General features: G+C 40.3%; 2 protein-coding genes across 10 annotated transcripts; one reads left to right on the top strand and one right to left on the bottom strand.

The window, feature by feature from the left end:
• The first annotated feature begins 8,214 nt into the window (after positions 1-8,214).
• PNRC2 (proline rich nuclear receptor coactivator 2) lies at positions 8,215-12,273 on the top strand. Its single transcript, XM_027520460.1, has 3 exons — positions 8,215-8,384; positions 9,134-9,339; positions 10,207-12,273. Exon 3 carries the CDS (start codon positions 10,225-10,227, stop codon positions 10,642-10,644), a length of 420 nt encoding a protein of 139 aa, XP_027376261.1. The 5' UTR covers positions 8,215-8,384; positions 9,134-9,339; positions 10,207-10,224; the 3' UTR covers positions 10,645-12,273.
• A 1,161-nt stretch (positions 12,274-13,434) lies between these two features.
• On the bottom strand, positions 13,435-26,584 carry SRSF10 (serine and arginine rich splicing factor 10). 9 transcript variants are annotated; one of them, XR_003507223.1, is made up of 7 exons: positions 26,384-26,584; positions 24,779-24,950; positions 24,027-24,384; positions 21,173-21,279; positions 19,511-19,673; positions 19,238-19,291; positions 13,435-15,773 (listed from the first exon to the last, which is right to left on the bottom strand). XR_003507223.1 is itself a non-coding variant. In XM_027520413.1 (6 exons), the coding sequence occupies exons 1-6, from the start codon at positions 26,446-26,448 to the stop codon at positions 15,713-15,715; spliced, it is 552 nt and encodes a 183-aa protein (XP_027376214.1). In that variant the 5' UTR covers positions 26,449-26,581; the 3' UTR covers positions 13,435-15,712. The 9 variants fall into 9 exon arrangements, 7 of the variants coding, with proteins under 7 accessions (XP_027376214.1, XP_027376227.1, XP_027376236.1 ...); XR_003507219.1 differs by lacking the exon at positions 13,435-15,773 and adding an exon at positions 16,008-19,106; XM_027520413.1 differs by lacking the exon at positions 24,027-24,384 and having other exon boundaries at positions 21,173-21,276; positions 24,846-24,950; positions 26,384-26,581.
• Positions 26,585-27,144: the final 560 nt, after the last annotated feature.

The raw sequence follows: 27,144 nt of genomic DNA, 5'->3' as shown, positions 1-27,144 counted from the left end.
GAAACAACTGGCTTAAAACTCAACATTCAAAAAACTAAGATCATGGCATCTGGTCCCATCACTTCATGGCAAATAGATGGGGAAATGATGGAAATAGTGAGAGACTTTATTTTCTTGGGCTCCAAAAACACTGTGGGTGGTGACTGCAGCCATGAAATTCAAAGATGTTTGCTCCTTGCAAGAAAAGGTATGACCAACCTAGACAGCATATTAAAAAGCAGAGATATCATGCTGCCGACAAAGGTCTGTCTAATCAAAGCTATGGTTTTTCCAGGAGTCATGTATGGACGTGAGAGTTGGAGCATAAAGAAAGCTGCTCCAAAGAATTGGTGCTTTTGAACTGTGGTGTTGGAGAAGACTCTTGAGAGTCCCCTAGATAGCAAGGAGATCCAACCAGTCGATCCTAAAGGAAATCAGTCCTAAATATTCACTGGAAGGACTGATGCTGAAGCTGAAGCTCCAATACTTTGGCCACCTGATGCAAAGAACTGACTCATCAGGAACTGACTTTCCTGATGCTGGAAAAGATTGAATGTGGGAGGAGAAGGAGACAACAGAGGATGAGACGGTTGGGTGGCATCACCGACTCAGTGGACATGAGTCTGAGTAAACTCCGGGAGTTGATGATGGACAGGGAGACCTGGCATGCTGCAGTCCATGGGGTCACAAAGAGTCAGACATGACTGAGCAACTGAACTGAACTGACTTGTACTTGGAGAAGGGGGTGTGGCCTCAGGGTTCTGCTTCATTTTGGAGTTACTTCTGACAAGTTTTGTTTGTAAGAATTCTCTTGGCCTTGATCCCCCATCGCTGATGATAAGACTGTTTCTTTCCTCCTAATATCAAAGGGATATCTTTCACAAGAGAATTTTCTCCTGTTCTCAGGAAGAAAAGGCAAGGTGGGTCAGAGCATCCTTCTTGTACCTATTGTTTTTCAAGTGTCTTTAGCTCAAAATAATCATTGTGGCCAAGTGGCATATTTGGGAATGGTGTATTCTGCCAGCCCTCAGCTGGATCTGGAATACCCCAGCACCCATCCTTAAAGATTCTGATTCTGGACTGGGGGTCCTTGCATCTGAAGCCTTGAAAAGTCCTGGAAATTGAGAACCTTTGGGTCAGAATCACAGAAAGTGTGGGAGTTTTGCAGTGACTTCCTGTGCCCCATTTAGTAATTAAACCAAAATCGCTCTAATGGCTGAGGACTGATTTGCAATTGCTCTGGAACATGTGAGCAACTGGGAAGTCCACAGCAGCTGTTTCCCCAGGAAACAAAACCACTGTGTGGGGAGGGGTGTGTGTTGATACCAGTTTGGCAACAAGATAAGACCCCAAGATACATAACATCAGGCAGGAGGTTCACTTTCCTCTTGGCAGGTCCCAGGAAACTTGCTTCCCCTAAATGAAATAAACCATCAGCTGACAGAGCTGCAAGTATTCAAAGCTGTGCCCCAAATTCATAGATGAGCTTGAAGAAGAAAAAGAACCAAACCAGCTTGTTTGACATACAGGGGTGTAAGGGATCCAGCCTGAAAGCCAGGCAGTTCAACGGGAGACTTGTTCCCAATGTTTGGCAAACACGTGTGTTTTGTCTCACCAGCCCTGACCTTTGTGGGGTCTAAATATTGAACAATAAGCATCAGTCTGCCACTCACCAGTCTTTCAAAGCTGGACTTTAAGAAATGCCTTTTTGGGGACTTCCTTGGTGGTCCAGCGGTTACGATGCCTTGCAGGGATGCAGGGGACACGGGTTTGAACCCTGTTTGGAGAACTGAGATCTCACATGCCATGCAGTGCAGCCAAAAAATAAATAATTTTTAAAAAGAAATGCTTTTTTGCCTCATTTCTACTTATAGATTAGGTAGGTTTTGTTGATTTTAGCTCCTACAGATACTAATTCAAAACAGATTCCCAGGGGGAAAGAATGTCAATGAATGTGGAAATCCTCTCATTTTCCTCCCATTCTACAGGGTCTGAGCACAATGTCCGTAATCTGCATTCCTTTCCAATGTTAGCAGGTTAATTTTTGTGTTTATATATAATTGGCACTACCTGTCCTTGATTCTCAGGGGAAGAACTGAGAAAACAAATGTCCCAGACACCAACTTCCCTCTCTGATATATAGTAAAGGGAAAAGGTTTTGAGTTGTTTAGTGCTTGAATGGAGCCTCATTCACTGTTGTATTCCCAGGGCTTGATGGAGTGCCTGTCTCAAAGAAGCCACCAGCTAAATCTTTGTTAAACAAATGCATGGTATGAAGCACTCACGTATTTATTATGCATTTGGTGCCCAGCACTGGTAACTCCTCTACATCCTGAGAGCTATTTGTTTATATCAATAATTTCCTATTTGAACTGAGAACCATTACTTAGATAGTGTTGGTGGAACTGACTTTAAAGCCTAGCCTAGGACATGCGGAGGCTGGGCCAAAGCAGAAATGACGCTCAGTTGTGGATGTGTCTGGTGGTGAAAGCAAAGTCCAATCCTGTAATGAACAATACTTCATAGAAACCTGAAATATTAGGTCCATGAATCAATGTAAATTGGACATGGTGAAGCAAGAGATGAACATCAGAATCTTAGGAATCAGTGAACTAAAATGGACAGGACAGGATGAATTTGATTCAGATGACCATTATATCTACTACTGTGGGCAAGAATCCCTTAGAAGAAAGGGAGTAGCCTTCATAGTCAACAAAAAATTCAAAATGTAGTAATTCGGTGTAATCTGAAAAACGACAGAATGATCTTGGTTCATTTCCAAGGCAAACCATTCAATATCACAGTAATCCAAGTCTATGCTCCAACCACTAATGCCAAAGAAGCTAAAAGTGACCACCAGTTCTGTGAAGACCTACAAGACCTTCTAGAACTAACACCCAAAAAAGATGTCCTTTTCATCACAGGGGATTGGAATGCAAAAGTATGAAGTCAAGAGATACCTGGAATAACAGGCAAGTTTGGCTTTGGAGTACAAAATGAAGCAAGTTAAAGGTTAACAGAGTTCTGTCAAGAGAACACACTGGTCATAGTAAACACCCTTTTCCAACAACACAAGAGACAACTCTACACATGGACATCACCAGATGATCAATACTGAAACCAGATTGATTATATTCTATGCAGCCCAAGATGGAGAGGCTCTATACAGTCAGCAAAAACAAGACCGGGAGCTGACTGTGCCTCAGATCATGAGTTCCTTACACCAAAATTCAGACTCAAACTGAAGAAAGTTGGGAAAACCAGTAGGCCACTCAGGTATGACCTGAATCAAACCCCTTATGACTGTACAGTGGAAGGACAAATAGATTCAAGGGATTAGATCTAGTAGACAGAGCGCCTGGAGAAATATGGACAGGGGTTTGTGACACTGTACAGGAGACAGTGACCAAAATCGTCCCAAAGAAAAATGCAAGAAGGCAAAGTGGTTGTCTGAGGGGGCTTTTCCAATAGCTGAGAAATGAAGAGAAGAGAAAGGCAAGGGAGAAAGGGAAAGATATACCCAACTGAACACAGAGTTCCAGAGAACAGCAAGGAGAGATAAGAAAGCCGTCTTAAGTGAACAATGCAAAGAAACAGAGGAAAACAACAGAATGGGAAAGATTAGAAGTCTCTTCAAGAAAACTGGAGATACCAAGGGGATATTTCACACAAGGACGGGCACATTAAAGGACAGAAATGGTAAAGACCTAACAAAAACAGAAGAGATTAAGAAGAGGTAGCAAGAATACACAGAAAAACTATACCAAAAAAAGTCTTAATGACCCAGATAACCATGGTGGTGTGGTCACTCACCTAGAGCCAGACATCCTAGAGCATGAAGTCAAGTGGGCCTTAGGAAGCACTACTACAAACAAACCTAGTGGAGGTAATGGAATTCCAGCTGAGCTATTTAAGATCCTAAAAGATGATGCTGTTAAAGTGCTGCAGTCAATATGTCAGCAAATTTGTAAAACTCAGCAGAGGCCACAGGATTAAAAAGGTCAGTTTTCATTCCAACTACAAAGCAGGGCAATGCCAAAGAATGTTCAAATTACCATACAGTTGCGCTCATTTCACAAGCTAGCAAGGTTACGCTCAAAATCCTTCAAGCTAGGCTTCAGTAGTATGTGAACTTCCAGATGTACAAGCTGGGTTTAGAAAAGACAGAGGAACCAGAGATCAAAGTGCCAACATTTGTTGGATCACAAAAAAAGCAAGAGAATTCCAGAAAAACTTCTACTCCTGCTTCATTGACTAATGTAAAACCTTTGACTGTGTGGATCATAAGAAACTGTGGAAAATTCTTAAAGAGATGGGAATACCAGACCACCTTACCTGCCTCCTGAGAAACCTGTATGCAAGTAAAGAAGCAAAGTTAGAACCTTATTTGGAACAATGGACTGGTTCAAAATTGGGAAAGGAGTACGTCAAGGCTGTATATTGTCACCTGCTTATTTAATTTATATGTAGAGTATATCACATGAAATGCCATGTTGGAGGAATCCCAAGCTGAACTCAAGACTGTCAGGAGCAATATCAACAACCTTAGATTTGCAGATGACACAACTCTAAGGACAGAAGGTGAAGAGGAACTAAAGAGACTCTTGATGAGGGTGAAAGAGGGGAGTGAAATAACTGGCTTAAAACTCAACATTCAAAAAACTAAGATCATGGCATCCAGTCCCATCACTTCATGGCAAATAGATGGGGGAAAAAGTGGAAACAGTGATAGATTTTATTTTCTTTGGTTCCAAAATCACTGTGGATGGTGACTGCCATGAAGTTAAAAGACACTTGCTCCTTGGTAGAAAAGCTATGACAAACCTAGACAGCATATTAAAAAGCGGAGACATCACATTGCTGACAAAGGTCTGTATAGTCAAAGCTACGATTTTTTCATGTATGGGTGTGCGAGTTGGCCCATAAAGAAAGCTGAGTGCTGAAGAATTGGTGCTTTTGAACTGTGGTGTTGGAGAAGACTCTTTAGAGTCCCTTGGACAGCAAGGAGATCCAACCAGTCCATCCTAAAGGAAATCAGTCTTGAATATTCATTGGAAGGACTGATGCTGGAGCTGAAACTCCAATACTTTGGTCACCTGATGTGAAGAACTGACTCAATGGAAAAGACCCTAGTGCTGGGAAAGATTGAAGGCAAAAAGAGAAGAGGACGACAGAGGACAAGGTGGTTAGATAGCATCATGGACTGAATGGACTTGAATTTGAGAAAACTCCAGGAGATAGTAAAGGACAGGGAAACCTGTCCATGGGAGGTTGGGGTCCTGCATGGGCTGCAGTTCATGGGGTCACAAAGAGTTGGACACAACTGAATTACAACAATATTGGATGTCCTGAAGAGAATGTGTTTTCCACTCCTGCTTCCAGTTCTGGGCTGTTGTGAGTACTTGGTAAATGATTAATGAAGGATGAGGCTGGAGCTGTATTGTGAGACTCCTGGGAGCCTGGGACATGGTGTAGGCTTTAACAGTGCTCTTTGGAGGGCCCTGGGGAGGACACAGAGGTGAGTCAGAGACAGATGCTGCAGGGAACATGGAGTAGGCTTTGAAGCCTTAGTTTGTGGCTTTCAGCTTTAAACTGTTCTAAGCCTCAGATTCTTTATCTGTACAGTGGCAATAAAAATATCACCTACTCTATATTAATGTCTTGTCAACAAAACAACTTAGCACAGGGCAGAGGGAGGCAGAATAAGTATCCAATACATCATGTGTGTGTACCCAAGCATCAGATACCTTCAGTAGAGTTCAGTTGCTCAGTCACGTCTGACTCTTTGTGACCCCATTGACTGCAATATGCTAGGCTTCCCTGTCCATCACCAACTCCCGGAGCTTGCTTAAACTCATGTCCATCAAGTCAGTGATGCCATCCAACCATCTGATGCTCTGTCATCCCCTCTCTTCCTGCCTTCAATCTTTCCCAGCATCAGAGTCTCTTCCATTGAGTCAGTTCTTCGAATCAGGTGGCCAAAGTATTGGAGTTTCAGCTTCAGCATCAGTCCTTCCAGTGAATATTCAGGACTGATTTCTTTTAGGATTGACTGGTTTGATCTCCTTGCTGTCCAAGGGACTCCCAAGAGTCTTCTCCAACACCATAGTTCAAAAGTATCAGGTCTTCGGCACTCAGCTTTCTTTATAGTCGAACTCTCACTTTCATACATGACTACTGAAAAAACCATAGCTTTGACTAGATGGACCTTTGTTGGCAAGGTAATGTCTCTGCTTTTTAACATGCTGTCTAGGTTAGTCATAGCTTTTCTTCTAAGCAACAAGCTTCTTTGAAATTTCATGGCTGCAGTCACCATCTGCAGGACTTTGGAACCTCCAAAATAAAGTCTCTCAAATACATTACAGGTGTGTTTATACAGATAAGGTCTGGAGGCTGATTTAATTTTGTAATACAACTTGGGGCCAATACAGGTTTGTTTGTTTGTTTTTTTTTTTAAAGTAACACAATCAGATCCATGAGGGCAGAATGGAGGGAGAAGAAGGATTGTAGCAGGGATGAATTTAAAAGATATTTGGATGATGATAATAAAAAAAGAATTAGAAAAAGAAAGTGTTCAGACTAAAACAAGACTGTTCATTTTACAAAAAGTGAAAGTCGCTCAGTCCTGTCCTACTATTCAGGACCCCATGGACTATACAGTCCATGGAATTCTCCAGGCCAGAATCCTGGAGTGGGTAGCCTGTTCCTTCTCCAGCGGTCCTTCCCAACCCAGGGATTGAACACAGGTCTCCCGCACTGCAGGTGGATTCTTTACCAACTGAACCCCCAGGGAAGCCCAAACCACTATATTAAAAAATACATTGCAATGGTCTTTTTAAAAGTCAAAGTCTTGAATCCATTAAATACCACTTAGCTGTCATCTAGCTGCATGTCTAAAGTCAGCTTCTTAAATTTTTAGGAAACAGATTACACTTTCAGTGAGGTAGTAGTTCCTTGTTATGTACATCTTATTTGACTATAATGCTTAGCAGCTGAAAGTCCCATGCTCAGAAATATCTCTTCTACTCTACACATTTCACCAAATTAATTTGATTAACAAACTCCTCTTTTAAAATGGTTTTCTTAAGAAACTTAAGGTCCATGGGTAGAAGAACATTGGGGTGGGGGATGATGGTAGCAGAAAAACTCAAGATTAAAAAACGAATCGTGGGACTTAAACAAAGTACACATAAATCTTGTAACAAAAATGTTTGTATGTTTGTAGAAACTGGTGTTCTCCTTTAAAACGCCAGCTTTGGGTTGCTTATCCATTTACTCCAAAGCAGTTGCCCCTTTCCTCTTCCTGGCACCTTGGTGGCACAGTCAACTGAACTCTTTTCTTCCCCCTTTCACTTACAAACGGAGCCTAAAGGGGGAAATGAGAGAGCCCCATTCTCTCAAACTTTTCTCGTGCACTTAGCATGTGCTCTGGGCTCAAACGAGTGTGTGCGTGAGTGACTGGGTCGACAAGTAGCTACAGTACGGTGTGACTCAAGTTTAGGACAAAAGAGGAACTGATTAACTTGATCCGCACAAGTGTCGGAAACCTCTTCACAGAGGAGGCAACTTCTCAAGAATTTCGAGGCTGCGGGCAGGGAGGGCGGGAGGGAACCACAAGCTGGGGGAGCTGCAAAGTAATTCCCTTGACAGGGGAACACGGTCGAAGTGTCAGGACTAAGTGGCCAAGGGTCGGCCTCGGGAAGCAACTTGGTGGAGTATCTTGCATCCTAAGAGACTGGTTACACGGTTAGGTGAACTTAACTCGGGAACTCAAAGCCGCCTTCAGTGACGCCCCACGGCGGGGAACCATCGGGTGCCAAGGGCCGCGGGATCCGCGAACCGGGCAGCCCCGGTATAAGCCGCGATCCGGGTGAGCCGCTCACGTCCCTTCCCCGGCGCCGGACGCGCGCACGGCTCGGAGTCGCCGTGACGGGTTGGCGCTGACTGCGTCCTTGGGTGCCGAGCCTGGCCAGGCGGGCGCCTCCCGGGAGAGGACAGTGTCACCCGGGGCCCTGCAGAGGGTCGGCCACCGGGACCGCGGCGGTTATTCCCGACATGCTCCTCTCAGGGAGGATTTCAAACCTTCGGCCACAGCCAACTCCCCTCCCTCGGCCCCGTCGGGCCCCAGCAACAGGCGGTGGCCCGCGTATCATTGGCCGGGTCGCGCGAAAGCGTGTTTTGATTGGCCGCCGCGCCTCCCGGCCCCGCTTCAGCGCTCGCCGCCGCCTCCATTTTGTCGGTAGAGACAGGAGGAGGAGGTCGGTGGAGACGTTGGGGTGGCCAGCAACTAGCTCGTCGGTGCTCGTGGGCTTCGCCCGTTCCGTGCCTCGTCTCTCCCTGGAAGGGGAGGGGGGCTTCGAAGCCGAGCAGAAGCCGCCGCCGCCGTAGTCCCGGGCTTGAAGTCGGTGAGTGGCGGCGGCGCGACGGGTGCGGCCATGTTGGTGGCGGCGCTCCCTATTGTTGGGGGAAGGAGGCGAGATCCGAGGCTGGGGGGCGCGGGCGGTTCGGAGGAGCGGGTTCCCGGGCCGGGCTCGAGGAACGCTGAGCGACGTGGAAGCCCAGCCCCGTTGCGGAAGACCCGAACTTTCCGGGCTCGCTTTGGGAATGATTCAGGGTCTGGAAACTAATTTCCTTAGGGCGTTAAAACAGTCTGGAGGGGCCTCTCACCCTTTCGATAAGAGCTTCTTGCTTGGTAACTTGGTTTCTTGGACTATCAAGTGGAATCGCAAATGTTTAATGTTTATAATAGTGATTGTTTTTATATATTTAAGATGGGAAACTGACTGCTTGTTACGGCTTGTGAAACTTATTTTAAAACGGGGAGGAGTCAAGAGTTCATAACCAAAGGAAGCGCTGCGTGACGTAAACATGTTGGGAGAGGAGGCTCTGCTAAAACAGATACGTGATGTGTCTAAAGATTGGGAAATTCTAGTGGGACTTTAAAAACACGGTCTCTTTAGGAAACAAATTTTAAGCCCATTTCTTGGCATGGCTGTAGAGGCTAACGTTTCCATGGTTTGACAACATTTTGGTCACTAAATCTATGTGAGACATTGTTCAGTAAGTAGCCATTTAAGTTTTTTCTGGAGTAAATATGAACGATCACATTCTCTGTTTTTTAATTGAAATAATGAAGAAATCGTTGCTTTTCTAGCTAAGACTTCTCTCAAACTTGTGTGCTGAGGAGACTCAGATGTTGGCCTCAGCTCCTAGGCTGAACTCAGCAGATCGGCCCATGAAAACTTCTGTATTGAGACAAAGGAAAGGATCTGTCAGAAAGCAACATCTATTATCCTGGGCGTGGCAGCAAGGAAGAGGACAGGTAGTGGAAATCCTGCAATCGGAAAAGCAGACTGAAAGGTATCAAAAACTCACGGTTGTAATGGGGCAGACATTTTATGATCAGATGAGTCGCTCAGTCGAGTCCGACTCTTTGCGACCCCATGAATCGCAGCACGCCAGGCCTCCCTGTCCATCACCGGCTCCTGGAGTTCACTGAGACTCACGCGTCCATCGAGTCAGTGATGCCATCCAGCCATCTCATCCTCTGTCGTCCCCTTCTCGTTTCAAACCAGGATCTTCCCTGGTGGCTCAGACGGTAAAGCGTCTGCCTACGATGCGGGAGACCTGGGTTCAATCCCTGGGTGGGGAAGATCTCCTGGAGAAGGAAATGGCAACCCACTCGTTTTGTTGCCTGGAAAATCCCATGGACGGAGGAACCTGGTTAGGCTACAGTCCATGGGGTCGCAGAGAGTCGGACACGACTGAGCGACTTCACTCACTCATTCTAGAGCTTCCCAGGTGGACTCCATGATAAAGAATCCACCCGCCAATGCACGAGACCTGGGTTAGATCCCTGGGTCGGGAAGATCGCCTGGTGGAGGAAACGGAAACCCACTCGTGTTCTTTGCTGGAGAATTCTATGGACAGACGAGCCTGGCGGGCTACAGCCCATGGGATTGCAAAAGGTTGGATGTGACTGAGCAGGCACACGGGCACATCCTAAACAAACTTTTTAATGCAGTATTATTTAGATTTGTTGGTAAACTCATTAATTTCTTAGGAAGGTAATAAAGGCTGTACATGTAATTGTGAACAGTATAGTGAAGCTAAAGAAGCTGAACAGCACATGAGTCTTCTTCAAGATATTTGGAGTTGCAAATTGGGGCCACTGAAGTTTTGTACTACTTTGTGGGATTTCACTCAGTATTTTGTTTCCACTCACAGGTGACAAAGAAGCTGAAGATGGGTGGTGGAGAGAGGTTTAACATTCCAGCCCCTCAAACTAGAAATGTTAGTAAGAACCAACAACAGCTTAGTAGACAGAAGACCAAGGATCAGAATTCCCAGATGAAGATTGTTCACAAGAAAAAGGAAAGAGGACATACTTATAATTCATCATCAGCTGCATGGCAGGCCATGCAAAATGGGGGGAAGAACAAAAATTTTCCAAACAATCAAAACTGGAACTCTAGCTTATCAAGTCCCACCTTACTTTTTAAGTCTCAAACTAATCAGAACTATGCCGGGGCCAAATTTAGTGAGCCACCATCACCAAGTGTTCTTCCTAAACCACCAAGCCACTGGGTTCCTGTTTCCTTTAATCCTTCTGATAAAGAAATAATGACATTTCAACTTAAAACCTTACTTAAAGTACAGGTATAAAATGAGGTAAAGTACTAACATTTAAACTTAGTCATATTTAAGGATAACTGGCAATTGTTTCAGACCAAATTCACTAGGGAATTAATCTGTAAAACTGATTAATGTAGAAAATATAATTAGACTTCATCTTAATTGTTTTATGTGCACTGTGATGGTAGAATCAGTACAGTTTAAGATAACTGAATTATGGATAATTGTATTTGATCTCTTCACTAGTATTCTCAATTGAGTGACCATACAAGTGAAACCATTCAAATTTAGATTTGGGGAATGGTAAAGGAATCAACTTTTTATATTGCTTGTTGGGGGAAAATACTGAAGATTAACATTTCATGGGTCAGCAGATTGACTTGTTAAGATGGTAAATCAGATCATTAAGCATCCAGTTAAAGACATACAGGGGTTGAAAACTGTTTGAATCTTTGAGATGTTATTGTCCTAGAGACAGCTAAATCAGTACACCTAAACCAGTAGTATGACAACCTGATGCACTGCCTAAAGAAAATGTGAATTTTTTTTTTAGAGAATAGTATTTTAATGAACTGTATGGTGGTGAATGTGTGAAGGGCACTAGGGGCTATTTAGAATGAAACAAGCCATTGGCCCTCTTGTGTGCAGTGGATAGGTGTCTGCCAACAAATGCACCAAAACCAATTTTTATAGAAACAGTATTTGGTGTTCAGAGTAGCTTTCAAAATAACATTTTTGTATGATGGCACTGCACAAGCTATTCTGACAGTGATACGGCTTTAAATCATCCCTGCAAAGTTTTTTTTAAAGTTGGGAGCTGTATAATGTGAAAGTTCTGCATACCTAGGAAAGAGCCATGTAAATATATGTAATAAAATTGTAGCATATGTAAAGTTTTGTTGGCATTTATCCTATAAAAATAGAATATTTTAGTACAAATTTGCTGAATGTAAGACATGGACTCTTTAATACTATGGCCTAATTTTAAAGGTCAAAAAAACCCCCACAAACTAACCTGTTTTTAAATTTTGCCCTTGTGCTGAAGTGCCAGTGTATGTATGTTATAATTGATCTTGCTGTAAACTATATTTCAAAGTAAATCCTAGTGTAAGAAGTTTTATATAACTGAAAAGGTTTTAAGCTGCTAAAACACTTGCTATTTTTGAGATGTGAAATGCAGTATGGGGTTATTTTTTTTCCTTAAACCCAAAGATTAACTATTAAGCAGTCCCTCCAACCTTAAAGACTCCTTTTGGCTTTCGACAGCTTGTGTAACCTATGAGTATAGTAGGGTAGAACGTCAGTGTATTTTTTTTTCTTGTCAACAGGTGCAACCCAGGGGACCAACTTACTGCAAAAGATGTAGTTTCTTGCATAATACCTTGATAACATGTTTTGCTTACTTTAAACATGCTAATTACAACAGCCATCCCAGTAGTAAAAGTGTGTGTATGGGGTGGGGGGGGGGGGTGTCTATTTTCTAATTTGGCAGCTTTTTTTTATACTTTTAAGCAGAATGGCTAAATTGTTTCTCCAAATAAATTGAGGTGAGATGTCCAAGTCAAATGATGATATCCTAAAAACAAGTTTTATATAGTACTTAATGTACATACATGAATTCGAAGCATGAAATTAAAAAATAAAATTGTTTCTTCCCCACTGGCTTGTTTTTATTGTATAGAAGTTGTTATGACTATTTGCATAATTAACCCCACTGAAATACAATAGAACCATTGGTTTTTAAGAAGCAACCCATTTGCTGACAAAGTCTTGGATTAGCAGCTATACATTAAAAAGGGAACTGACTTGCTCTTTACAGCAGGGCTAACAGGAAAAGGCCATAGAATATTTCAGGAACCTGCATAAAGCTTTTGAATTTATTTTACTCAGTAAAGCACGTTTAATTGCCTAAGATGGCTTAGGTTTATAGAAAAAAAAATAGAATTACTCAAATTGACAGGAACATTTGTGTTACCTATTTGTTAACATATAGTCTTCACAAGAGGACCTTGGGGGAAAAAAGAACTATAACCGGCTTTCTAACGCATTCCAAAAGATAGGACAGCTTAAAGTAGTTTTAAGTTCCACACTAAGCAGGCTGTGATGCTAGGGCCAGGCTGTATTTTCTCACGCAAACGCTAACATCTGAGTCGTCACCTTTGTCCTGTGTCCCAGTGTAATTTCTGTGGGCAATAATGCCAACAACTGCCAAGTGCCCTTTGTGCTGTACTGGAATCCACTGGACTGAACAGTCCTTATCCCAGGCATTAAGTTAGGTTTGATGTATACATATATATTCTAGATTTTTTGGCTTGGAATTGACTCAAGTGGTAAAAAATGTTCTTCACTACAAAAATTTTAATAGCTAAGGGTAACTTATACCTTAGATACAGAGTTATGGTTTGCCTACAACAAGTATGTTGACATCAATTTCCCAAATTGTTCTAAGAACCAAAAAGTTTAGCACTCATCTATCTTGTAGGGCTGTGGTCAGCAAAAGCATGAGCCTTGTCAGTGTCATAATTTACATTGTCATCTTTCTGATGGCAGCATATACAGTTCGATAGAATCTTCAGTCTATAACCTATCTTTACACTTAAGTTCTCTTCATCCCAGAAGCAAGCACAAGATGGAAAAAACCAAAGGGTTTTGGGTAAGTTTTCTAGCGTTTCTTTAACTATTCTCATAGGCAATTACTTTGTAAAATAAGTGGGATAAAGTACATCTCCAACTTCTTACACAAATGAAGAAAGCCTACCCAGTCACAAATCTGTCAGGCAGAGCTAAAGCTAAAAAAATAAAAATAAAAAAAATTCAAGATTTTTTGGATCCTTGACCAGTTTTATTTCATTATCTAGCATTCAGAGATGTGCTCTACAAAAAACTAGACACAAAAAGGCCTTTTACTTCTTTACAAACTACTCTGTCAATTATCAATAAAATCAATTTACACACCTTGCTTTTTAGGCCAAATATTAAAAGAATCCCACCTTTAACATAAGGGTGAAACAGCTGTTAGGAATACAGAGGAACAACACAATGAACATAACCAGCACTGCTGAGGGAGGGACAAAGGGGAACCCACAAGGAGCCTTTTCCATGGCAGCCAGCTATGTTTTACAGACAGGGAACAGTGGTTGGGACAGGTTGCTGACTTCATTTATCAATGAGGACAGTTACACCTCGGACTCCAGGTGTGAAAAGCTGACAGACCTTAGTTGAACACTGTGACTCCTGAGCTACCACTGTGCTCTTCAAGTTCACAGCCTCCCCACTTCAAAATATCTCAGGATCTTGTAAACAAGAATGTTCAAAATGCAATACAATGTGATTGAAATCTGGAAAGCTAGATTGGAAAGTGAGTGACAGCTGCTGTCAACAGCTGATCCTGGATTACATTTAACCTCTTTTTCATCCAAGAAAGTTCCAAAAAACTTTGTAATTCAATTATGTTCATAAATCTATTAAATCTTGCAAGTGAATTCTAGATTCCATTGTATTAAGTTATTAAATTTACCTATTTGATTTAAAAAGATGAACCAAATGAAAAACCATGGACACTTAACTAGTATCTGCCACTTACTTGCTGTGTGGTCTTGTGCAAGTTTGAAATATTAAAAAATGAAGCAGGGGTAAAAATACCTCCATTTCACATCTCCCTTAGATGTATTCTGCTATATTTTCAAAATCTTTATAAAGGCTTAAACACGTCTGTATTTTTAGGTGAATAACTTTAGATAAAAAGTTTTAAATGCCGCAGAAATAAGACAAAAATATAATATGCAAGTGATGAAATCAATGTATAGGTAAACTGCACATCCTAATGAGGAACTAAGGAATCCAAAACATTTTGTGATACTACAAAAGTTATTTATTCACTATACACAGAACATGTCCCCTATAAAATGTACATGTAAATCACTAAAAAGTTTAATTTGGTGAACATTTTCTCAATTACAGAACATACTAAATCAGTTGGGAATTAACAGCTCTCTGTCTGCCTCAAAATAATCTTTAATTATAGCACCCAGAGTCTCCTTTACATCTGATGCAAAGTTAAATACTTATTTTGGGGATTGCTGCCTAATGTGTTTGAGGAGGCAGAGTTAACAATTAAATATAACTCTAGTATATTACAGTCACTGCACAATAAATCAGTTTATTACAGATTAAAACAAATCATTTTTTCATTATCTGTATTAATGGGATGCAAACAAATACTGGATACTTTTAAATGGCAAATAACCACAAAATTGCTTCTTGATAGTATATTGGATTTTATAATTACATAGGATATAAACGGTGTAAAATATTGTTATAATACACCTCAAACAAGACAATGAGGCCACACTGTTATGATTCACTAGATTGTGCTCAGTAGACATTTATTGAATAAGTGAGTTTTACCTGTTTTTCTCCCCAATTACCCAGTACAATTTTGGGGCATACTATGGGCTCAGTAAATGTTTGCTGTATATACTGACTAGGAAGGAGGTGAGAAGAGATGGACCCTCTTAGCTGGATGTCAAGTATCATAATTGGAATTTACGAGGGAGCGTGTTTAAGGAAGATGTAAACCACATATGGCATACAAGGAAACTCAGATGCCAACAAAGCAAAGCATTAGCAGAAAACACTGGCACTGGAATAATAAACAAAGGCAAGATTTCCCAATAGCAAAAATAGAACTGACTTTTTAAAGAGATAACCAAGTTTATATTGGACCATACCTTTTCTCACCCAATTCACTTTGAGACAGACCAATAGAGGCACTGTAAGAGACTATGGCTGTCTTCCTTGATATTCAGACATCCTGGTTTCCAATAATTTAACATGGACCTGTTACCCACGAATCAGTATAAACCTATTCAGATTTAGGGATTAGTTTCCACAAGTACAAAGTTGAATTTCCTTTTATTTGTCCTAAAATGCTTACTTTCAAACTTGAAGGGACTTCAAATATTCCATGTAGTTTCCATAACATTCTTTTATCTTTTCAGACCAGAGTCAAAATATTCGTACAGTATTCATACTGCAGCACCTTCCACCCACCCTTTGGTCGCTTGAACTGCCCTTCTTTGGTTCTTTTTCCGCTTTCTCAGATCTTTCTTGAAGTGTAGTAAGCAGAACTGTACTGGGTATTCCAGCTGCAGTTTGGTCTTAAATAAAAGAAGGATGTTTGTCAGTTTGGTTTTTCTTTATTCTTCTCTGTGGTATACAGGATTTTGTTAGTTGAACTGGATGTAGCAGCTTACAGGGCCAAATTCTCAAGAGAATAGTATAATAGTTCCCAGGCCTTTTTCCTGGGTTGTAACTTAAGAGCTCACACTCTATGTAGCACCTTTCCTTTCTTAAGCATTATCTGTCATTATTCTTCTTGTTTACTTGGCTTCAAAAAAAAAAAAAGCAGAGAGATCTTAAGTAAAAAGAGAGGTGAACTGTCAGCTCTCACTTGAGTCTTGATATGTTCTACTCCAATGCTGGGTTGTGCCAGACACAGTACATACTCAGTAATTATGCACCTATGTAACCCAACATTAAAGCCCTCTATAAGGATCCTCCAGTATCAGGAGGATCCCTGTCATGGGTTCAACTATAAAATAGTCCCTTTGAAGCCATGTTAAACATGTCACTTTAGAAATAACATAAAGTTCTCAAGAAAGTCTAAAAATAAGTGACACATCAGGCCTTCTAATTCTATATGGACTGAGAACAATTTCCATGGGTTATTTCCTCAATCTACTCTATTTATAGTCCACTAAAAAAAAAAAAAAAAATCATCTAAGGATCAGGCCTGAGCTCAAATCCTGGATCTGCCTTTTACAGCTTTTCCTTTGTGCCTCAGTTTATCATCTGTGACATGGAGAAAATAAAAGTATCTTTCTTACAGGGTTCATGATAAGTAAATGAATACATAAAACTTTAGAACAGTGTCTGGCACATCATAATAAATATCAGCTATACTTGTTTTCATTATAAAGCTAGAACTCAGACCACAAAACACCTAAACCAGTTCCCCACAGTGATTATCACTTAACATTAAGTGCTCACCAACACTGAACGCAAAAATATATTAAATCATGCCATAAACATAAGGCCCAATCCATTTTGTTCAGGATGGGGACGAGTAGGATTATTGGTCCATCTAATAAAGAAAATATAAACTTAAAAATCTGACTCAAATTTCATTTTAATGCATATCTTAAAACAAGTAACCTAAGTTATTTAACCCGAGGGGTTTAATATGCAATCATGAAACAACTTTGAACTTACACAGGAAATGTTAAGCACTATGTAAAAGACGTACCTTTCTGGCAAGTTCTATCATTTCCAAAGTAAGAGCTGTGCCTAGTGCAACGCTGATTTAAAATGCTCCTAAATCTACAAAGAGCTGTTTCCACTGTTATTTTAGAATCTCATTCAAAACTATAATAATTCCAGTTAATCATTATTTCCTTCATTTTGTTTTTATTATAGCATGTTTGCTTAATTTACAGCAAGCAGAAAATAAGCTGGGTCTTGTTTTGATCCAAACATTGATGTTTTAAAGGTTGTACACAATATTTGTTAAAAAGAACATATAAAAATACCTTTTTAGAAGCTTCTATAAGAAAGAAAATACAAAGTTTAACCCCACAACTTTCCTCTTTGCTAGAACTGCGAACTACTGCTACAGTTTTAAATAGACTTTTTGTTTAAACTATACATCCAGGAAAATCTAAAAAAATTAAAGAAACGTGCATATAAATGATTGCATAGCAGAACATGAACATTAACTGCAAACAGTAAAGAAATGAGTTAGAAATACTATCAAATATACAAAGGTTCTAGAATCAATCCTTGAAACACATTCCACAAACAGTATTTAAAAACCACCTTTTGTTCTTTACAGGCAAGGCCTAGATCTCTAAAACCAAAACTGAAAAAAGTAATCCTCTAAAAGGGATAGTTTCCCCACAACATTTCTTACTTATGCCTGTAAGCAAGCAATCTAAAATTTTAAAGATGCTAGCTTTTACTCTGAAATGAGACTGGACATATCAAGTCACTTTTTATTGCCCCCACATGATATCACAGAGAGATGTTAGAAATTTTTATAAAGAGTAGGGTATTATTCTCTTGTTTTTATCAGGTACTATACTGATAATCAATCATAAACTCAAAGAGATGTGACTTTCTTGAAATTAATTTTTTCCAAAGTTATTTTAAATCTCATGGCACCAGAGAATCACTTAGAATGGGAGTGTTGTTTTTTAACTTGCCTCACGTTAAACTGAGGTGTGAAGAACACGCTTCCTTCATAAAGAGATGGGCACATTTTGATACAAATGCACACACCAAGTGCTTTAAGCATCAAAATTCAGTCCTCTTACACTATGCACACTCACAAACAAATCATCCTTTGAAACACTTTACTTGCTTTTAACAGCAGTAAGAAAACTATGCAATATTATGGTCAACAATGCTCCTTAAAGTAACTACATAAGAGCTTTCTTTTCCCCTTAAAATTATTTCTGCCACCATCAACCTGCCCAAATTTTAAGGTGAGTTTTTCCGACGTTTGTATGGTTCCAAATCTTCATAGAAACCAGGAAAGTGAAGGCTCCTTGTTTCAAACAATCTGCCTGAAAATGCTACTTAACCCACTTGTCATGTTCCAAGACAGTGGGGGTTAACAGAAGAACTACTCCACACTGTGCCATAAACTATCATCACGGGCCTAGACATCTGGACAAGACAAAAAGGTCCACCCTGAACCTAAATGTGTCTGGTCGTCAGTGTTTACTGTGGCTACAACTTCACTTTTTTTCATTCTATCTTATTAGCAAGCTACATTTCTAGGTTAACAGTTCTACCAAATATGGATATGAAAGTTTATTTTTAATAAGACAATGTTGCAAATTATGGTCAACCAACATCTTTTCACCAATACTTCAAGCATAAAAAATGAGAATCTTTACAAAAATATACAGAGACACCACGAATTGGTAGCTGCCCATAACATTAAACAAACTGGACTCTTAAGAGTGGCTTCTCAACAGCATATCATTTTAATTATAACCATTGCCTGGTACAGGGAAAACTGACAAGTGTTTTTTAAGCATCATTGCAACATTGTATTCCTGATAATTTAAGTAAACCAAACTATGAGTAAATGAATGATACATGCCTAAAAATATCATGGTTTATACTATCAGTGGCCACTGGACTTAGGACTAGTCCAAGACCTTGACCTAGATTTTGACCTAGACCTAGACTGTGATCTTGACTGAGATTTGGATCTAGGTGGTTCTTTTTTCCTTGATTCCTTTTCATATCTTGAGCCAGACTTATAATGTGTTTTGGAATCTGTTTTAGAGGTGCCTCTAGTTTTGGTGTGAGATGCAGACCTAGAACGTGATTTAGCCTTCATTTCTTTCTTGGGCTGGGACTTGGACCGTGATCTTGAATTGGATTTAGATCTTGAAAAAGATCGATTTCGGTGTTTGAATCTTTCAAAACAGAGGAGAAATACAATTAGAGTAAAAATTAGATTCTATATTAATCAAATTTGTTTTTAGAGCAAAAGTTCACTCTGAAATTGAAAAATGTATAAAGTCTTTTTCAAAGCAAAGTTATTTACCTATCATTGTCGGAATGGCTTCTGCTACGCCGTGGTCTTCCAGTCGGTCTACTGCTAAAAAGTACATCAGAAAAAGCAAACAGTGACACATGTCTATTTATAAGTTTCTAATTCAAAAAGTGAACCATAAAACTTTTAAAAATAAAGTAGTAAAAATATTTTAAGTCTCAATGAAGCATACAATATACATAATTAAAAAGTATACAAAAAGATAAAAAAACCAAAAGACTAACAAAGGTTTTCTAACAGATCACTGTGGTACACATCACTTACTTTCTAGGACTATAAGATCTTCTATAGTTGTAATCGAAGGACCGACTCCTGGATCTTCTTCTGTCATAACTTCGGCTTCTAGAACGTCTGTATCTGTCATAATCATCATAGCGCGAAGAACTATACACATTCCTCCCTTCCTTGGCTTTCATCTGATTTGGAGCTATGAAACAGAGAAGGGAAATATTTACAAACATTAAAAATGTAGTATTTAAGCCTTCAAATTATAGGATAATTTCCTGTATCACTTTCCCTTTTGCCCCCAAATCTTTGTCAAGGCTAACTGTGAATATCCTGGAAAAGGTATTTATTTTCAAGCAAGGCTATTAGGAGATGGTTTTATGTTAAAAACGATACTCTCAAATATCTCAATTTTTTTTCCCCCAAAGACCTCTCACATCTAGTGTGTTGTCCAAAATAAGCCAACTACTTCAACATCAGGAAAATATTTTTAAAATTCCAAATTAAAACACAAATGACTTTTGAACCACATGCTAATTTGGAACAATCTCACCATAGTTTCCATTCATCTGGAACACAATTAACAATGACAAAATACTTAATGGTGGCCTATGAACAATATGCAGTGTCAAAATGCAACAACATACATTTAGTTACATAGTTCTGAGAAACCATGACAAAGAAAACTAACACTTGCTGAATGCCTTGGTGGTGGTTTAGTCACTAAGTTGTGTCCGACTCTTGCGACCCCATGGACTGTGGCCCGCCAGGCTCCTCTGTCCATGGGATTCTCCAGGCAAGAATACTGGAGTGGGTTGCCATTTCTTTCTCCAGGGGATCTTCCTGACCGAGGAATCGAACCCGGGTCTCCTGCACTGCAGGCAGATTCTTTACCAACTGAGCTATGAGGGAAGCTGAACGCCTTAGACATACCCATATCCTTGGACAGGCCTCAATCCGTTCATTAGCCTTATTTGATCCTATGAAGCAGATTTACGTGTACTTTACGTATGTGTGTATGAAGGTATAAATAATACAGTGACTACCCAGGAACCTATCATCCGACCCAAGAACTAGAGAATTACCAATAGCTTGTATCTACCTAAGTGATCCTCTCTTCAGTAACTATTTTAATCTCTATCTTTTACTATCTTGCTTAAGGTAACGTAAAGGTTAAGACAGAATTTAAACCCAGGTCCATCTGACTGCAAAGCCTGTACTTCTGCCTTACTGGCATGCGGCCAACACCTGGTGTAATGCCTGCATTAACAAAAATCAAGTACTAATAACAGCATCTATTCTAGGTTTAATCTAGATACTCTTTCCCAGTCTGTCAACTTCTACAGCCACCTACATAATTAATCAGTATACCATGATGAAGGGAAATGGCTCAAAAGAACCAGAACTTTACAAATTTTATTCCTTTCGATTACACAATCAATATATTAAACATGCCCTAACTGATAATAATGATCCACTTTCTTAAGAGTCCAAACATACTTCAGGGATTCTGATCAATGCATTCTAAATCCTTATGTCTACCTTGAAATTCTGCAAAGTATTCAAAAATTCCTCCAAACTATCGTTTTCGGTTTGAACAGATAAGACATATTGCACAAGTATTTCCAAGAAGCATTCTCAAAACAGTGTCTAAGTATGATGTGTTTTACATGTATTAGACATAAGAGTCCTGATACTTACTCTTTCGATCCCCCTGTGCAAACTGTATTTCAATTTGGCGTCCACAAATCCACTTTCTGTCCAAATTATGTAAAGCATCTTCAGCATCACGAACATCCTCAAATGTGCTAAATGTTAAGGGGCTTGGGAAGTTTTGCAAACTTTGATAATGAATGAGTTCAGTTGGTAAGTCTGGAACAATTTGCAATCTCTCAACATTATTCTAGAAAATCAAGACCCCACTAACTAGTTGGTTGATTCAGCTATAAACACTTCATCGTATTAAAGCACTTGTGCTAAGTTTGAAAACGCATGTGAATGAATACATATTATAAAGTTATAATTGATATAAAGTCTGTTATAGCTGAACTACCAAGTAATCCCATCAGGATTTTCCTGTTTTAAGAATTTTACAGAAAAATACAAAATAGAAAAACAAATGCCAATTTTATGTTGTATGCCAAAACAAAAATTTCTTAAAACCAAAACTGTTTTTCGTATTTTTGTTTCAAATGAAAAAAAAAAATGCCAATAGTTCTTGTGGAAGCAAGCGGAATATACAAGAAATGAAAGCATTAACCTCAAATTAATCTTGCTATTTTTTCAGACATATCTAACCGATTATTTCACGTAGCTGTCTTACCATATACCACACTGAGAAGACTGATATACTAGCCACTTGCAGTTATCAAGACAGAATCAAGCAATACTAAAGACATCACTATACCAGAAGCACATTACATCCATGCACAGACTATAAAAGTATGCTGTCAAGAAATTATAGACCATTTCTAAAGATTCCTGGACTAGAAAGCCCTTACCATGACACTAAACATAAAGCTTCCCATGAGGAAATGGGTTTGGGACTGGTTTTCAATTTGAGAATTTCAAGATAATACTTACAAGCCCAAAGCAGGAATTGCTGGTACCCAGCTTTTGATCTGAGAGGCCAAGTTGCTTGTTCTCCCCAGTCAATGTAAGCTTTACAAAATTCTTCTGGCCAAATGTAGTTCCTTTCCTAAAACCACCATTCTAATAGAAGCCAAGCACATATTGAGAGCAGTGTTTAAAGGAAAGCTTCTCAAGTGGACCTAGGCTAGGTCTGTGTGTGGATTTTCATTCTGTACTAAAATTCACTGTTCTAACTTGTCCATTTCTATTTCTTAAATTTGAGAGCAGCGCAGATCTTAAGTGCTGATTAAAAACATCCCAAAGTGATATAGTCCCTTCAAGACTGATATTAATATTCTCTTACTCCAGAGACTAAAAGGTCTGTCTCACTTTATTTGCTATTTTTTATTCTGAAAGGACTTAAGGACCACAGCAGGGTCCCAGTTCTCTTTTCCTGAGGCTATTATGTGTAGTGAAGGAGAGATTTTCTCAAGTCTTAAATCATGAGGCTTTCATCATGAAAAGACAAAGGTTCAAGGAAGTTTACAGCCTGGAATACTATAACCAAATACTCCTCCAGGTTAATGCAGTTGGGCTCTAAAGTAATTGAAAAGAACAAGTCCATTTAATGGTATACTACTTTGAGACAAAATAAAGGATTTAGACCATGAAGCATAAAAATTATTAATGAGAGCCAATCACCATCTGAGGCTACCCTCAAAAACAGAACCCTGGGTTGGATGAACCACAGTTAAGGCTCTACCTTACCGGTTAAGAGATGGTTAGTTGGGAATGGGGTCAGATAAAAAAGAAAACAGCAGCAAAGGCAAATATTCTGATGCCAGTTATGGAGAAATTTATACTCAAGGTCCAAGGTCTTTGCAAAATCCTGATACCCATTTTTAACTATTTTAAGACCATAGAAAGATTTTATATATATATAAAAAGCTATAATTTGCCTTGAGGTTCCTTTGAATAACTACTCCTCTGGCTCAAGTATCACATACTCCTGAGTCAAACTGCTGATCCTGGTTCCCAGGCCACCCCCAAACCAGATAAAATCAGGTCAACACTCTAAGCCAGAATGCACTGCTACTTAAAACAAACAAACAAAAAAAACAAGCCAGATATAGCTCTTATCCTGTCTGTAACAGAGCTTTGCAACCAATTCTCACAACTGTCCTTGAGCAGAGGCCCTGTAGGAGTCGCAGCTTTGGGCATTTCCCCTAAGCCACTCTAGAACTCTAAGTTTCCAGAGAATCGCTGAATGTAAGCAGTAAGAATTTAAGTACACAGCCCAAACTTTTGCTGTCACAAGATGATCTCACAGAAGGAAATAATGTCACTGGAGACTCTGGGCCAGGGAACAATTTCCCATAGATCCTGATTAGTGCTTATAGCAAGGATAAGGCTTTCTGCAGCCATTCTGGGACAACTGATCATATGTGCTAAAAAGCATTCAGGGCCACTAGGTCTCACAGAACTAAGCTTTAGATATTAGAAGAATGTGTGTGCCACTAGCATTCCCTTTAAAAATCTATAGATAGATAGTATCCCTAGTGGACATGACCTTCTAAGACCACCAGAGCAGTTTCTAAGTAATCCCCAGTCCATGCACCTGTGTCTCCTTTCAGCATGCCTCTGTGGAGTCAGTTTGACTCCAGAACCTCATGCTACTCCAAGAGCTCTGCCTGCCACCCTATGGCACCTTACCACCTGGTCCAAAACAGAAATATGCTGAATTTAAGCTTAACATTACATCCTGGTACACTTTAACTTGACAAGCTGAGAGAGAGTGCATTTATACAAGACCACATCACAACATCAAAAGCCCACAAAATCAAGTTACAGGTTTTGTCCCTAGACCAAACCGGAAAAATTTTGAAAATTAACTGCTTACAAAACATTAGGGAAAAAAAAAAAAAGAAAAAAACAGAAAAAAAAAAACACAAAAAACAAGGAAAATAGTTATTCTGTAGGATACATCAGGTATGACTCCTTTAATCTTGGCCATCATTCAACTTCATCTTGACCTTTAACTCTTTAAGTGCTTGTCAGAAGGACTTGTCATGAGATGCTTGGCCAAATATGACAGATGGCTTTAACTTTGAAAAACAACCTTTTCCCCCTTTTGTAGATAAAGCGAGGCTTTGTCTCCCATTAGGCTTGTCCTTCTTCCAGCTTTTCTTTATATTTTCTTTTCCCAAACTCTCCCTTCTCTTCAAGCCTGATCCTTAAGAGGTCTTTGGCTTGTCTACTTGCCTTAAGTGTTGAACTCTACTCTAAAGGTTCTTTCATGCTTTCTCTTTGGGGTCGCCATTAACTGTACAGCTTTACATTCTCTGAGGTAACAACAGAGGACAGCAAATTAGGGGACAATATTAAAGAAGCTTACCTCATTGTTATTATACAATTTGTTTTTGATCAAGTGATTCAAATTAACAAACAAGAATACCAAACTTTAATTGCTAAGCACAAGAACATATTAACCTTTAATTTGAGTTACATTAGAGGTGGTAGAGTGTATTCAAATTTAAATCACATTATAATTGATTTGAGTTTCAGCAGCATGAATGGGAATTTAAATATTTTACTCTTTTTGGATTAACTTTAAGAAATAGTAAGAACAATGTGAGTCAGAATTAATTTAGAAAAAAACTGAAGACAAAACATTAGAGGCCCAAAAAAAAAAAAAAAAAAAAAAACCCACCAAAAAAACTACTTTTTAGATGTTACCTCTTACAAAAACTTGAATTTCAAACTTCAACACCCCTCACTAATCAGCCATCTGAAGAAAGGATATTGAACATATGCAAATCCTCTTGGACGGCGAGTGTAGAAATCAAGTGGAACATACACATCAACTATAGGACCATAACGACCAAATTCCCGACGTAAATCTTCAGACCTAAAAACATCATAAAAAGACGCCAAATTTTTATGTTCACTCTTTTAATAGTTTCTTTGTAAGAAATAGGTTTCTTTCTGTACTATTTTAAATAATGAAAGGGACTGTGCTATGTTCCTGGGTGACCTGAAACAAACAGGGAGAGCCAACTGTAAAAATACACAACATGTATCTTTTTGAGAAAGGACAGCCAGAGTCCATGATTTTGGAACATAATAAACGAGCCGGTAATAAAACCTACTAGTATTTTACATCAATAAGAAAACAAGACATTTAAGGAAACCTGATTACAACTTAATCTTCACTGCTTTTATCCACAGCCTTCATAACTTTTCATAAAAAGTATAGTTAACATTAAATTGTATATAAGTATTGTTAATTAAAAAAAAAAAGTTTTAAAGCAACTCCAGTATTCTGAAAAATATCAAGCACTTTTTTTAGCCCCAAATTTTAGCGAAAGGGTTACACACTTAATAACAGGTAAATACGGTCTGAAAATTAAAAAACAAATATATAAAATTTCTCAATAAATGTCAATATGACATAAAGGGGAAAATTTCCTAGAAGCTAGAGTATATTACTATTGCTTACTTTCCCTACTTAAAAGTTAAGACAGAAAAATCACACAAGGCTACCAAAATGGTGTGTGTGTAGAGTGGTTACTTGTGAAACCGTAAATCTGGTAACATTTCTTCCAAAAAATTCTGACCGCAACTCCATGCAATTAAGGGAATTGGCGAGAACAAAGGGGCGGTCCAGATTAATCCAATTTAGCTATCAACGCCCTAATGGTAGAAGCTTCCTAAACCTCTGTTTTCAAAGGGTGATGGGCATTTCCCGGAAAAGGGGAAGGACTATTTCGTACCGTCTCGCTGGGAGAATTTTATTTTTATCTCTAATCTCAACATCCCTTTTCTCCAAACATCTCCAATACCAAAAGAAAAAATAAAAAAGGGACAAATATAACACAGCAAAAAGGGTAGCAAACGCTACGCCACACTCCCCCTCGCCCCGATCCCGTTATTCTACTGCAAAGAAATTTTAACTAAAAAAAAAAAAACAAAAAAACTTGTGGGCCGAGGGGGCGTGCACCCCAAAGAACGTTAACTTCAAATCAATGGGGAGCTGATGATCGCCGGAGACCCGAGACTGGAACCGAAGAGAGGAAGCGGGGAGGAAGGCTCCCCCCGATCTGCGGAGGGGGAGGGGGCCGAAACCCGCGCCACGCGGGCCGCGCTCCCGCGTCCGCCTGGGAGGATCAGCGGCCGCCGCCCTCGCTCCCACGCGGCGGTTGAGCCGGCGGCGCGGCCTAGTTCGGGCCCGAAAGCCCGCGCTGTACGCGCCATCTTCACCCCTTCCCCTCCCCCCGACCCAGGCCCCATGCGTCGCCGCACCGGTCTTCCCCGACCGCCTGCGGCCTCCCCTGTACATACCTGGTATCGTCGGCCACATTCCTCACGAAGAGAGACGTGTTGGGGGGGCGCAGGTACCGGGACATGACGCCGGCGTTGAGTCTCCGCAGGGACACTAACGGGCTCAGCAAACCGTCCGCAGCTTCGGCGCCGGATCCTCCACAGACACACACACAGCCAGAGGGCTCCGCTACAGCGACCGCCTCTTCTCGCGAGACTTCACTCCCGTTCCCCCCACCCCCTCCCCTCCTACCTGGGCTCCACGCCGGGACCTGCAACGGTTCTTTCCCGCGAGATCACTAGGCGTGCGCCTGCGCACACGGGCGGCCGGAGTACGTGCCGCAGCCTCGGTCTCATTCATTGGCTTCTTGAGCTACCTCCCCCTTTGCCCGCAGCCCGCTCTTTCTTTCTTTAAGGCTTTATTTTCCCGCCTTTTCCTGCCTTGCGTCGCTTTCCCCTCTCCTTCACCCGCCCCGTAAGTCAGGAAGCAGATGTTTTAACTTGTGCGCCGTACTGTACAGTCGTTACAAACTGGACAGAATTTTAAATGTTATAATTCGGAGAGACAGGCCTTTTTTTCCTGTCTGGTCCACGTTATGTCCTCCTGGCTTTCATTAGATCGCTGACCTGCAAGAGAAGAACTTACGGCCTCCCTGGTATTAGTGTGAGAGGGAAGGAGGTGTGTGTCCTTGCAGAGAGATCGGCCTGCCTCTCCAGTGCTTTCGGCCGGCTCACTCCCTGAGCGCCTTTGCCCAGGTGGCCCCTAGCCACCACCATTCTTG

The sequence above is a fragment of the Bos indicus x Bos taurus genome, chromosome 2, assembly GCF_003369695.1.
Source record: "Bos indicus x Bos taurus breed Angus x Brahman F1 hybrid chromosome 2, Bos_hybrid_MaternalHap_v2.0, whole genome shotgun sequence".
NCBI classification, from domain to species: domain Eukaryota; kingdom Metazoa; phylum Chordata; class Mammalia; order Artiodactyla; family Bovidae; genus Bos; species Bos indicus x Bos taurus.
Note: the sequence above shows the minus strand (reverse complement) of the source record. Positions and strands in the feature narration are given on the sequence as shown.